This window comes from Gymnoscopelus microlampas, assembly GCF_963454915.1.
Source record: "Gymnoscopelus microlampas genome assembly, chromosome: 5".
In the NCBI taxonomy this organism is placed as follows: domain Eukaryota; kingdom Metazoa; phylum Chordata; class Actinopteri; order Myctophiformes; family Myctophidae; genus Gymnoscopelus; species Gymnoscopelus microlampas.
The window spans coordinates 34,619,751-34,632,871 of record NC_139942.1 but is presented as its reverse complement, the minus strand read 5'-3'; the positions used below and the strand labels follow the sequence as shown (position 1 = coordinate 34,632,871).

At 40.7% G+C, this 13,121-nt stretch overlaps 1 protein-coding gene across 2 annotated transcripts in view; it reads right to left on the bottom strand.

Moving 5' to 3' along the window:
- The window catches only part of agap3 (ArfGAP with GTPase domain, ankyrin repeat and PH domain 3), a 132,315-nt gene extending 121,767 nt beyond the window's left edge, over positions 1 to 10,548 (bottom strand). For both annotated transcript variants that reach the window (XM_084056571.1, XM_084056574.1), the window contains exon 1: positions 9,787 to 10,548. In XM_084056571.1, coding sequence (XP_083912697.1) covers positions 9,787 to 10,150 — 364 coding nt within the window. In that variant the 5' untranslated portion in view covers positions 10,151 to 10,548. The remainder of the gene's footprint in view (positions 1 to 9,786) is intronic.
- Between the last annotated feature and the right edge of the window lie 2,573 nt (positions 10,549 to 13,121).

Genomic DNA, 13,121 nt, shown 5'->3' with positions numbered 1-13,121 from the left:
ACACACGACAACCGAGGTCACAGCGTCAGAGATCATCAAGCCTATGACATCTACATATGGAATGTGGAGCCAAGGTGATAATATCCAGTTGACACATGTTAAACAAGCCATATTGACAGTGCGCTCACCTCAAACAAACTAAACCCCACAGAGCACACTTATAGGCTTTCCTTAGTTTCATCAACAGAAAAGAAAACATTCAGAACTTCACACCATAAACTATGCAGTAAGGATTCCCATTCTATTTTCATCCAAGTGAGACAGCAAATGTCATACTGCAATCCATGTAGTCTTTAATCTAAACACCAAATGTGCCACATGATTTTAGCCCTGGTGTTGGTTGAAGCAAGTCTACAAAATAATTATGCTCTGGAAAATAGATTCTTCATCTACTGGCAATGTGACCCCTAAACTGTCTACAGACTAACAAAAAGAATGAGCATTCCTCATAAACACTTAACCCAATAAACTAAGTCATTGACATAATAGAATAGTGACAGATGACACACAACACCTCTATCTAGCTTCAATCTTCTTTTTCTATGACAAAAAAAACTATTCCAAGGTACGCCCTTGAGAGCCAACTGATACATAAAACTGTGACATGGCCCTGCGCTATTAAGAAATGTGATTTAATTTCCACAGCCCTGCAACCTTTAAATAGACTGCGTGTTCCCAATTAGCTCTCAAGAAATGGGAGTTAGAGACTCCTGACTCCAGTAAAACAACCACCACAGTTACACTGTCATACTCCACTGCATTATGGCCTTACACATGCACAGCAATGCTATCATACTCATCTGCATTACAGCCATACACATGCACAGCTACAATGTCATCCTCCACCACATTATGGCTTTACACATCTACTACTACTATCACACTCTACCACATTATGGCCTTACACATGCACTGCTACTTTACGCTGTCATACTCCAATGCATTATGGCCTTGCACATGCCATATTTCCTTTATGCATTTTCCTCTTCAATGTGGAAAATGCATTCCCTGAGGGCCAGGAATGTCTTGGTATGAATTCTCTCTTCAGAGTGACAGGATAAAGCTTGAGCTCTCCTTATTCATAAATGTTCTAAAACAGCAGTACTGATTCGGGACCACTGCTCACAGTGCTCAGCTCACATGGTGGTAGAAATTTAAATGGACAAATTGTTCTCGGATCAGCATTCCTATCATTGAAATCTTATATCAATGTTTGCCCATAGCGCTGGGCAATACATCAATATTATATCGATATGCTGTGTTCTTATTATCTGTTCCATTTGTGTTTTGTAATTGACTGCTATTACTGCCACGGCGAAATTTCCCTTGTGGGATTAATAAAAGGTAGGTAGTTAGGTCTGTCTGTCTATTATTTATCTATTGTGATATGGATATATAATGTAGATATTGACTGTAATTTGGGATATTGTAATATTGTGATAGGGCATAATTGTTGTCCTTCCCGATTTTAAAGACTGCCTTACAGTAGAGTGATGTACTTTTCTGAACTTTTCTGACGGTTTTATTATTATAATATAATAACTAAGTGGTCATATTATACCTATTATAATTTAATAAATAAGTATGCATTACTGATGATTATTATGATTGTATCAAAAAACTCATTGTATAAATATTTTGTGGAAGCACCAAGTCATCCCCACAATATTGATGTTGGGGTATTTAGTAAAAGAATATTGTGATATTTGATTGTGTCCATATCACCGAGCCCTATATTTGCCCTCGATCCAAGGTTTATTCTTCACCATCATCCTCCCATCCATCCCTAACCAGGACAGGGCCTGGATCTTCCAAACAGCTAGACATGGGACTGTTGGCAGGCTGATGGGACTAGGAGGCATATGCGCCATTCCATCTGTTGCTCACTCATTGCCTTCCAAAGCCCCGTCCACTGTCAGTGACCATCTGGTTGCAGCCCTGCAACACCGGCAGGAAACACAAGCACTTCCACAATGGGATCTGGATGATGCACCGGTTGGGGGAGAAAAAACAACAACCTGAGGGCAAATTTAATTGACCATTCTCTTGACCTTTAGAAAAGACAGCCATTGAAAATCTAATTATATTATATAACATAAAATAACATAATTATGATCTATATGTGACATCAAAATATTGACAGATTGTTAACAATAATCCAAATGATTATGTTTAACGTACAACCATATAATAATCTAGCACAGAGCTGATGGTCATGTGGAAGGTCCTGGTTGTGAAAAGCAGATCAAGTCGACTTGAAAAGTTAACACAAATTTCAAAGTTCACATATCCTTTTTCTCTAGCCGAGGACAGTTCAATCAATAACTAATGGGTGATGTCAATAGCACTCCCTCAAGAACCCACAGAATGAGGACTTTAATCTGAGAAATGCTGCCACACTGACATTTAATGGAAAAGCAGACTTTGTGGATTTGTGGCCAATAGATTACAGTAATGGGCATCCAAATGAACAACATAGAATAGCACTTTTACATCGAAATGATCTTCATTCAGCAACTACAGTAGCAGTAACCCAATTTAATTAAAACCAAAAAAGCCGCTGTTGCAGTCCACTTTCATCTTTTTGTATGCAAACAGTAACTGAGCAGCATATCTGTGTTCACAGCATAAGAGTCAAGGGTGGGACAAACACATCTCACTTATTTCTGCCTGTAGGAGAAAGTGAATATTCAGTGATGCACACAATATGATTAATTTTTAGGGAATAGGGAAAATGCATATGAGCTCTGAAATTCAGTGCCGTTACACTTTAATTCACCATCATACCGTTACTCCACTCTCTCCTTTAACAAAACCAGAAATAACAAAACCAAAAAACCCATTCTACACCTTCAACCGTTTTCAATTGAAAGGAGTATATGACTTTCCTTTTTCCCCAACCCTTTTCAGGAAACTAACCAGCTCCTCTCCAGCCCTTCACTTTCAGAACACAAGAAAAAATTTAGCTGTCCATCAATGGGAGAGAGAGCCTTTGTTCAAAGGCACAATGGGGGACATTCTGCTGTGAAGTATAGCGTCACACTCGCTGAGCGTACGCAGTGGTGCTGCAGCAGCGAATGGCCACGGGAGCTGCTGATGCAAAGGCAAGCCCCCTGACCCCGACAGACCTCGCAGGCCTCCTCCGACCCCATGGTGCCCTGCATGTGCTGCCCACCAGCTCGGCTCATCCCTGATGGCCAAGAGGTCAACAGTCATGTCCAGCGTTGAACTCACTTGAATGAGGCTGTAATGGGCATTTTCAAGCGGGAGATGAGAGAAAACTGTATGGGCTAATGACTAAACAAAGAGCCTTTTCAGAGCGAGGCGTGTGTGAGCCCCGTTATCTGTCATGCCTCTGTCAGGGGAAGAGACTGCTGCTGCTGCTGCCACTAGTTGGTCTCCTGAGATTAAACCTGGCCATGATGAAAACTTGCTGTGAAATCCCCCCCCCGCCCATTAAGTATTAAATATAGCTGACACAAGGAACTTGCCGCCATCCAACGTAGAAGCTTCTCGATATTAATGCTACGGGTGATCTGATCTTCCAAGTGAATGTGAAGACAACAAGCGCACACTTGGTAGAGTGTCAGTTTCAAGTATGATGACTGACATGACAGCTTCATGCTCATTTCAGGTTGTTCCCTTCAATTTCTTCTACAGTCCAAAAGGAGTATACTTTGTCATACAACTACATTGCTTGCTGAAAATAACTTATTTTCAAAGTATAAAGTGAATTACTTTTTTCAACCGAATTTCTTTTCGCCGACTTTGGTAAAAAGGATCTTTACAGCCAGAGCACTTGGATCATTCTCCTATTACCTTTGGTAGAAATTGGGCTGACTCCAAGTGACTCAATATCCCAGAGTTGGACACAATCCAGGCTTTGCAGATGTGTTTATCTGCTTTCTCCTACTTACGGAGGTACAGATCTTTAGCCAGCAACTCACCCAGCTACTCTATAAACACACAACATTCCCCAACCAAGACATTCTACATTAAATAACATAATTAAGAGTCGCAGGTGGTGGTCCTGGTGGCACTGACTGGCTTTTCCAGTTCTCTCTGTCAAATCACCCTCTAATCCATAATTAAAGGTATGGTGATTTGCAATACAATGAGCAGATTTCAGCAGCTAGCAGCAGAGGCACTGACACAGATGGTCTACGGTGATCAATATCTTTAAATGATTATGTCCCCAGTCTCCCCACAGTTAGCAGCCATCAAATCTTCTATCCTCAACCATCTCAGGCTTCATAACATTCATTTGTCTGAGTCTGGAGTGAATCTAGTCTCTAAAATGTTTTTCTTGTCACCTTAAATGACCAATATTATTCGACTCATAGCCTTGGAGAACATTTGGCATGTACTGGTCCTACTATGACCCCTTTTTTCTGACCTCTATCACTCAAATAGTGTCAATTAAATGATTGTCTACGCCAGGCCGAACGGCCGAAGGCCAGATGGCTGGAGACTATGTTTTTGCCCCTGTCCGTCCATGTGTCGGTCTGTCTGTCTGTCTGTCTGTCCATGTGTCTGTGAGCAGCTAATCTCTGGCACCGTTGGACCGATCGGTGTGAAACATTGCATGCACACTCCCTGGAGGCCTCTGCCCTGCATTTTTCACATCTGCCCATCGGTTATAGCGGCACCAGGAGGCAGATTTTTGCAAAACATTTTCTGATATTACTCCTACCGTCTAAACCTCACGCAAATCGGTACACAGTATCTTTCATGTGATCTAAACGTATCTGTCCGATTTTTCAGATTTCATCCTGATTGGCTAAGATTGGCTTCCAAAGTTTGCAGGAGTTTGCACAAATCATGAACGTAGCTTCCAATTGCCGTGAAACTCCAGATGGCTGGAGACTATGTTTTTGCCCCTGTCCGTCCATGTGTCGGTCTGTCTGTCTGTCTGTCTGTCTGTCTGTCCATGTGTCTGTGAGCAGCTAATCTCTGGCACCGTTGGACCGATCGGTGTGAAACATTGCATGCACATTCCCTGGAGGCCTCTGCCCTGCATTTTTCACATCTGCCCATCGGTTATAGCGGCACCAGGAGGCAGATTTTTGCAAAACATTTTCTGATATTACTCCTACCGTCTAAACCTCACGCAAATCGGTACACAGTATCTTTCATGTGATCTAGACGTATCTGTCCGATTTTTCAGATTTCATCCTGATTGGCTAAGATTGGCTTCCAAAGTTTGCAGGAGTTTGCACAAATCATGAACGTAGCTTCCAATTGCCGTGAAACTTTGCACGCACGTTCCCACTATGCCGAGGAAGAAATGCCACCCTACATTTGTCAAATTGGCCTCATGGTGGCGCTAAAACAGGCTGATTCACATTTTGGCTGATAAATCTTGAACCGTGGGTCATAGAATCAAATTTCTACCGATTTTGTCCAAAACTCGATCGGAACACATTATCTCTGGGGTCATGGGATCAACATGTATCAATCTGATTTTCCAGATCCTATTCCAATTGGCTATGACTGCCCTCCAATGCTTGCGGGCCCTGGGTAGGTAACCCGGCCTGGCAGAGACCTGTGCGAGGAGCACACTTTTCTAGTTTCTGCATGATTTCTTTTCGGTGGTCAATACACTGTGTAAAATGTACCCTTAGTGGTCCATTTTACACTCTCTGAGTTAAATTAACACTCAGGTTTGACTGGGTGGGAAATCAATCCACATCCAACAGCAGTGAAAAAGAAGCATTCTCATCATCATTCTTTGGAATAGAGTGATGCTTACGGTCTCCTTGGTAATTGACTGGTGCAGAGATGCAGTAGGTACCAAGCAACTGCTTAGATGCCACACTCTGCCAGCAAACTTCTAGGCAGGCTTCTGTCTGTCGTGTGCTTTCTGTATCGCTGTGTGTCGTCTCCACTGGTATTTCTGTACACAATGTTCCATTATACTCCAACCTGAAGTGAGTGCAGGCTAACAACTCCCTGCCTGAAATCCCAGTGCAGCCCAGCTAGAGAATGGATTTAGGCACTACTCTGCCCTTGCTCTGACATTGGACCACCAGAGTCTTAAGGAAATGAAACTTCAATTATAAAAGCAAGACATGGTTGAAATTTCACAGGCTAAGTAATACAAGATGATTTCTCTTAGGGTTTTAAGATTACCGATATCACCGTAGCAATGTGAGCGTCATCAAACTGATGGAATTAAAACACGTTTTGCCCGTTAGAAGTGTGAAGTCAAGAAATTCTCAAGAGTCAATCAGCAGTCCTAAAGAGAATTAAACCCTACTGGAAGTTAAGCTCAATGCTCTGACCTAGGGCTGGGCAATCTGATTTCACATCAATATTTCAAACTTTTGCCAAGATTGCGATTAATGAACAATATTTTTTTAAATAGCGGATCTTAAGTGGTTAATCAGACTTTACGATTGATGATAAAAAAAGATTGTCGATTATTGAAAAAAATGACAGTAATGCTGTGTATTTATGGCATAGGGTGGTACCTTGTGATTGCTTACAGCCAGGAAAACAATATAAAAAAGGTTTGATTTGAATATAAATTAGGGCAACAACCGGAATGCCTCTTGCAAATTAAACTGGGGAACCAAATAACACTATTCCCAGGGCATAGGCTTGTTAATGGAACACTCCTCCTCATTGGAATGACTAGCTAAAAATATATCCCAAATCACATTAGAGATACAGTATGAGAGATGCCTCTGTCTTTATCACGATGATTTTAGTCAAAAGCCCTGATCAAGTCCAGTGTCCAACTTACTCAAGGGCATAATACTCAAGTAATATTTCAAAACAAGCTTGCTAAGCTGACCTTGTTTTGAGTCATGAAAACATACTGCAACATTTGCCCTCGCCATTAGGTCTTACTTTGTTAATGAAGGCCCTCACAAATCTGCTATTCAGAACAATCAATTATGCAATAAGGATATGGTATCAAATATCATGCCAGAAGAGTGTTGGATATGCATTAGCTTATCCATCTCACTCTTTATAGGTGTATCAGATGTGGATCTCCTAAAAAATGAATAAAGGATATTTTAACTTTTTTGGTGTGAAGGGTACAGGGGCTACTTTGCATACATACATACTTCATATACATGTAATGTCCCGGAATACAATGTTGGCTGCTGTAACAATAGCTGCTAGTACTGTAGCATAGAAATGCATTATGATTGTGAGTACTGTTTGTTCCAAACTGATTACTGTAGTTATTCTTTCTTTGAAGAGGAATAGTACATTTGTCCTCTATTGACAAAGTTACTCAAATGCCAAAATAGCAAAATACACCAGAACCTTCCAAAGAAATGACTGAAACTACTAGTGCTCGACAGTAAATAGTGCAAAGTGAGGCAAGAGATACAAACCTAGCAATTCTATGTTGAATGGTTTATCTTACAACATGTACATATAGGTACATCTACAGGTCTACATCTAACAGTCATAAAGATTGATCAAGTAAAAAAAAAAGACCTTGGTAGCAACAGGGATACATTTTCTAAAGACTATAGGATTTCAATTCATTCATTCTCCAACATTCTCAACTAAAGGCATGAGCCACTGGTTCCTTAGCAACAGACTCTGCGATGAGGCAAAATTGAAGAACGGAGCTGCAGTTCTAGTGCAGGTGAATACAAGTCGCACAATGTCTCCTGTTGCAGCTCTTCAAAGCGACAGTGGAGGTTATTAAGAAAATTCGATCCATTTAGCATTGTAAACAAAATGAAGTGTCAAAATCAATGTAATGTTTTCTTTTCATGATGGTGCATCTGGCAATAAGATGTTGTGTTATAATCGGTCTTCAGATTAAAACAAGATACTTCAGTCAAAATTGAATTGAAATTGGTACAACCCCTGTGCATATAAACTATGTAACTATAAATTAAATTACTAAGCCTAAAAGACACACATACCAAAGACCCACTGGTCAATAATCTATTATGAACTAGATTACTTTCATTTTCATAATGCTTTGTCCTGAACCTGGAGCATATAAGGTCACATTGCACAACATGCTGTTCTTGCCTTACACCTGCAAGTGTAATAACTGCTATGCAGGTGATGCTGTTATTGATTCATGGTATGGTTGTATAGAACAGGTTCAATAAAGCCAATGTGCAATTGATAATAAAACAATAATAGGGATGAATAAAAATGTAACATTAAAATTCAAAATCAACTAAAAATAAGCAAAGAAATATATGGACAATGCTCCTCGCAATCAATTCAAAATAAAGACTTTAAATAGCCCCTTCTCTGCTTTGTAGTTATTTGGTGGGAAGATAGAAGAGTAGACAAACTCTGGTATGATGTATGCCAGCAATGTCTTTGGGGCCTGTTATGTAATTCCTAATGTTTCTCAGATAAAACATAATACATTGAAATGTGAGCATTTTCGACCTGAGTGTCCATGAGACGCTTTGGAATATTGCCATTGCTTACCTACAGTAATTATATTGTAGAAATGTGAAAAATTATTCAGGCTACAATATTTTGTTATGCAGTCTCACCATTTACGAACCAACACCTTCAAGCATAGTGCCACAGAATGTATTAACATTAATTTCTACAGCCCCATGTGGATTCCTTTCTAGTGTAAAAAAAATAATAATAAAAGACTCCTGCCACCAGCAACCCACCCACACACACACACACACACACACACACACACACACACACACACACACACACACACACACACACACACACACACAGTTATATACATTCATGTACAGCATATGGGTCATGGCTTTTACTTAAATCATTCCTCAAATAATTTCCACAATTTTAGTCAGTAAATGCTAATGTTGTGTAAGTGATAATGTTACCATGCATCCAACATGCAGCAGTGAAATCATTGAGTTGCCTGCCTGTGCAAGATTAGATGAGTACAACATCAGTAAAAGAGGCTACTGGATATAATAACAGAATACTAGACATCAAGTGAGAGCTCCCATCATATTAGGAGGAGGGCCTTAGCAGGGAGCTGACAGTTTGCATCTTCAACTGACTGTGATTACTGTAGCTTCCTCTGAGTGAAACTGAATGGTTAATAATAATAATATTATTACTCTCATTTTTTCAGTAAACACACACACACACACACACACACACACACACACACACACACACACACACACACACACACACACACAGTAAGAAGTCAGCATTAAAACTGACGTCCATGATACTATCCTGAAGTACAACTGTAATAAGTGTATTTCCATGATGCTAGCCCCTGTTTGATAAATCCATGACATTTAACCATTTAGTGTGGTCATCATTGTGTGTCACTTCAGTCTGTCACAACAAGTAGCCTGTACCATATTCTGCAGAACAACTAAATCTGTTCTGTTGTGTGACATTTGCTCTCTTCAGCAACAGAACCGAATCTGAGAGCTAAAGTAGGCTAAGATTACATAGGCTAGCTCCTTTCGGAACCCTGAATACCTTTTTTGTATTTGGGAAGGCGGTATCCCAAATAAAAAAAAAAGGTATACAGAGTCCCGAAAGGGGCTACTAGGCTAGCTACCTCTCGTGGTGTTGCATATTATTGTAATGTATGTGGTCAGTTAGTTCCATTGAGGACCCTGACCTGATCCCCTAGAGTCCTGACCTGATTTCCTAGAGACCCTGTCCAACAAACTGAAGTGTCTGTGATTGTTGACACTTTTGAGCGCCCATGGCAACAATGTTGCCACCAATGTGAATCACAGAAGGTAACCCCACCCCACCCCCCCAATGAATGAACGGCACCAAGCCACAGTGAAAGCACAAATCAGTGATCTCACTTTTACTCACCTTCAATAGAGATTACGTGTTCGCGGATCTGATTCTGCAAAGCCAGGTCATCGATGCGTTCGATCAAGTCGTAGATTGCGTAAATATTCGGGTGGACAGACTCGAACCGATGGATCTCGGCTCTGATGGCCGCAGAGTTGGACAAAACAAACTGGGAGCCTGGTGTGCCGGGTTGGGCAGTCTGGCACGATACAGTCCCCGAACCAAACTGACCACCCCCGGAGCTGGCAGATGATCCGGATCCGAACTGGGACGGGATGGACTGGGGCACTGGAACAGGCGCCGGGACCGTGCCTGGAGTGGGCATGGCCGGCTGCGACTGCTGCGAGATACCGGACACTGGGACACCCGACTGGAAATTCATCTCGGTTTGAACGACTAACTCGTTTAAACGGCCACCCAGTAATACACAAACTACAGTTGTGATGCAAACGATGCGATCAAAAAGAAGTCCACGCAAATCAGCGGTCTGACGGCGATCGGCGCAGGAGCATCAATAGTTGGTCGCCAATTGCAACAAAACGCGGTTCTTGTTCATATTATTACAACTTCACTGTGATTCATTGTCTGTTATTGGCTAGCCGTGTCCAGTCCAGGGCCCTTCTCTCTGTGGCTTTACAACCCGCTGCCTATCACTAGACACACCTTTATGGGGAATACCGCTGGAATAGACAAACCGTTTTCCTTTAGTTGCTCTGTTTGTAGGAGACAATGGGCTAGGCTTCAGCACGGCGCCCTGGTCCACTGCCTTCAATGCGTCGGTTGTTTCTGTGCTGCTGGAATGAAATAGCGTTTCAGTCCTCTTTTGGTCCAAGTGGTCCCTGCCCAGCAGCGCCCTCCTCCGCATGCTCAAACGTCACCCATCACGTAATTGTACTTCTGATGGGGGGAGGGTGTCATTCGATTGGATGGAGGGAGAGAATAAAGCAACGTGCACATCATTACAATAAGCTACCTGACAGTTATGCAACCAGCATTTGTCGTATGGGAAGAAAACAATATTTACCTCATGGTAGTTGGTATACTGGTTATGGCATATTATGTAGTATTGAAGCCACACACACACATTATAACACAAATAAATACAGATTCATGCAAATATATCAACAAAATAGGCAAGAAGAATAGCTACAAATGCAGTAGACCTGAAAGCAATAAACAGATATGGCCGATCATCTTTTGCACATTCTATAATCATTCAATCATTTTTCAATCATCTATGCATAATTGGTTATTGTGTCGATTGGGGTTGATCATCAAAACCAATGCAGTAGCCCATGTTTACATTTTCAGATCTCCAAGTTTTCTTATTATCATAGGTTCGTAATTCTCTTGTGATAATAAAAAAAAAAATCTGTATAAGTATTTTGTAATTTCTTACTTTGCACAAATTGCTGTACGTGGTATCACTGGTATGTGGCAGGCAACAGTATACTGTAGCAGCCTACCTTTCCCACCCCCTGTCCTGGCCATATGGAGCACACCCACTTATCAGCCTATTATCACAGCTCCATGCAGTGCATCATGGATGGTGGGGTCATGGTTTTCCTCCTTCCTACACACCATGCCCACTTCATCTACTACCACTACGCCATATTAAATCATAAAACATGCTTTGTATTCTGTCTATGCACATGAAGAAGTATCATTACAGTGTTTCATGATATTCACTGACAGGGAAGCCAGGATATAGAGCCATCTGCTGGTGTTAACGCACAACACCAGATTCTGCAACTGTTCTGAACCAAAATGTTGAATAATTCAGACTTGCTGGCAAGGGACTTATTATTATTTGACCAGTGTGGAAATTGCGATGTCATTTGTTCAACCCAGATTTGGCACAACTAAGGGAATGAACCCTTTCTCATGCTATGCAACAAACATGTAGAATGCCCTACCAAAAGGAGTAAAGGAGTGTAAAACCCTACTCACTTTCAAAACTGCCCTAAAGAAACACCTTCAGGAGGCTGCAATTCCAAACTGGCCCCTGTCAAAGTCTTAACATAACCCCCCCCCCCCCCCCCCTGCGTCTCATACCAGTAACCTCTACACTGATTCTGTATAGTAGTGTATATCTGTCTGTCTCTTATATGTCATCATGATTTGTATGTGTGGGAACTCATTTTAAACACGCTTAGTGCTTTACCAGTTATCCAGTTTAGTAGACCTTGTATTGGGAATTGCACTAGCATGTACTGTTTCTCATGTCTTACTAAATAAAGCACATCAATCGATCAATCAATCATATATGTTATTATGCTCACTAACGGTTCTTGTTTACCACTTGACTTGACCAAATCATGTGTTTGTCATTTGTACTTAGATAACTTCTGCTCTTTGATAGATGTATTTAACCAAAAATAGCTTCTTCTTTTTTTTACCATATTATATTTAGTAAAATATTTGTGTAATGTATTGCAAATTCCACAAATCCCTAATTTAAGTATAGTCTACCATGTGTCCCCAATGTACTCAATGTTTAAGCTGAATCTTCTGAATGCTTTATTCTGCCTTACCAAAGTCTAGTTTTTATTTAGAAGCATTTCCCCACAATTAAAAGAATAAGAATAGCTAAGATAAGAATCGCTTCACATTTCCCCCCTGCATTTGTTTCATGATTAGGTGGAATGATTGTGAGGAACTGGTTGTGTGCTCGCATTGGTTACTAAGCAAAAGGGTATGAAGATGCCAAACATATATAGACCTACTTCTAAATATAACAATGATGGCAACACATGTATAACTCAAGGTCCAAACCATGTGTTATCAGCATTCTGCTACCATCTGTTGACCAAATTTGGAACTCACCAGTTACATTCCATTCAGCAATACATTGAATCTTTATTTAATTTAAATTTTGCCCAAAATAGGCACCCCAGGGTTAATATGCTGAATCTTACACTGATACATTTACACAAAGTATTGTGCAATAATAAGTTTCACTTTCAACACAACACAACCATTCAATAATGTATTGTTATTGTATATCTTTATGCCAATATGTTATTAACTGTGGTTGAGGGTCACAAAAGTGAAAGTTATTGCTGATATATATATAGGTATTACAATCTTTAGGATGAATACATTCTTCAAATATAAGCAAATTATAGAGGGGTGGAAGACGGAAACGGGAATCTCTGCTAGCATAAACAATATGCAGCTCTACAGTCTATGCAATCATATGAATCATGCAGCCAATTGTCTTTCCAATGCTTGTATTGACACATGGTGGCATTGGTCACCATCTCATCAATTGAGTTTGTTCTTATATGACATTCTTTAGAAGGTATCCTTTTTGGCAAATGGTTGACCTAACTGGTTACAAATTACAGTTG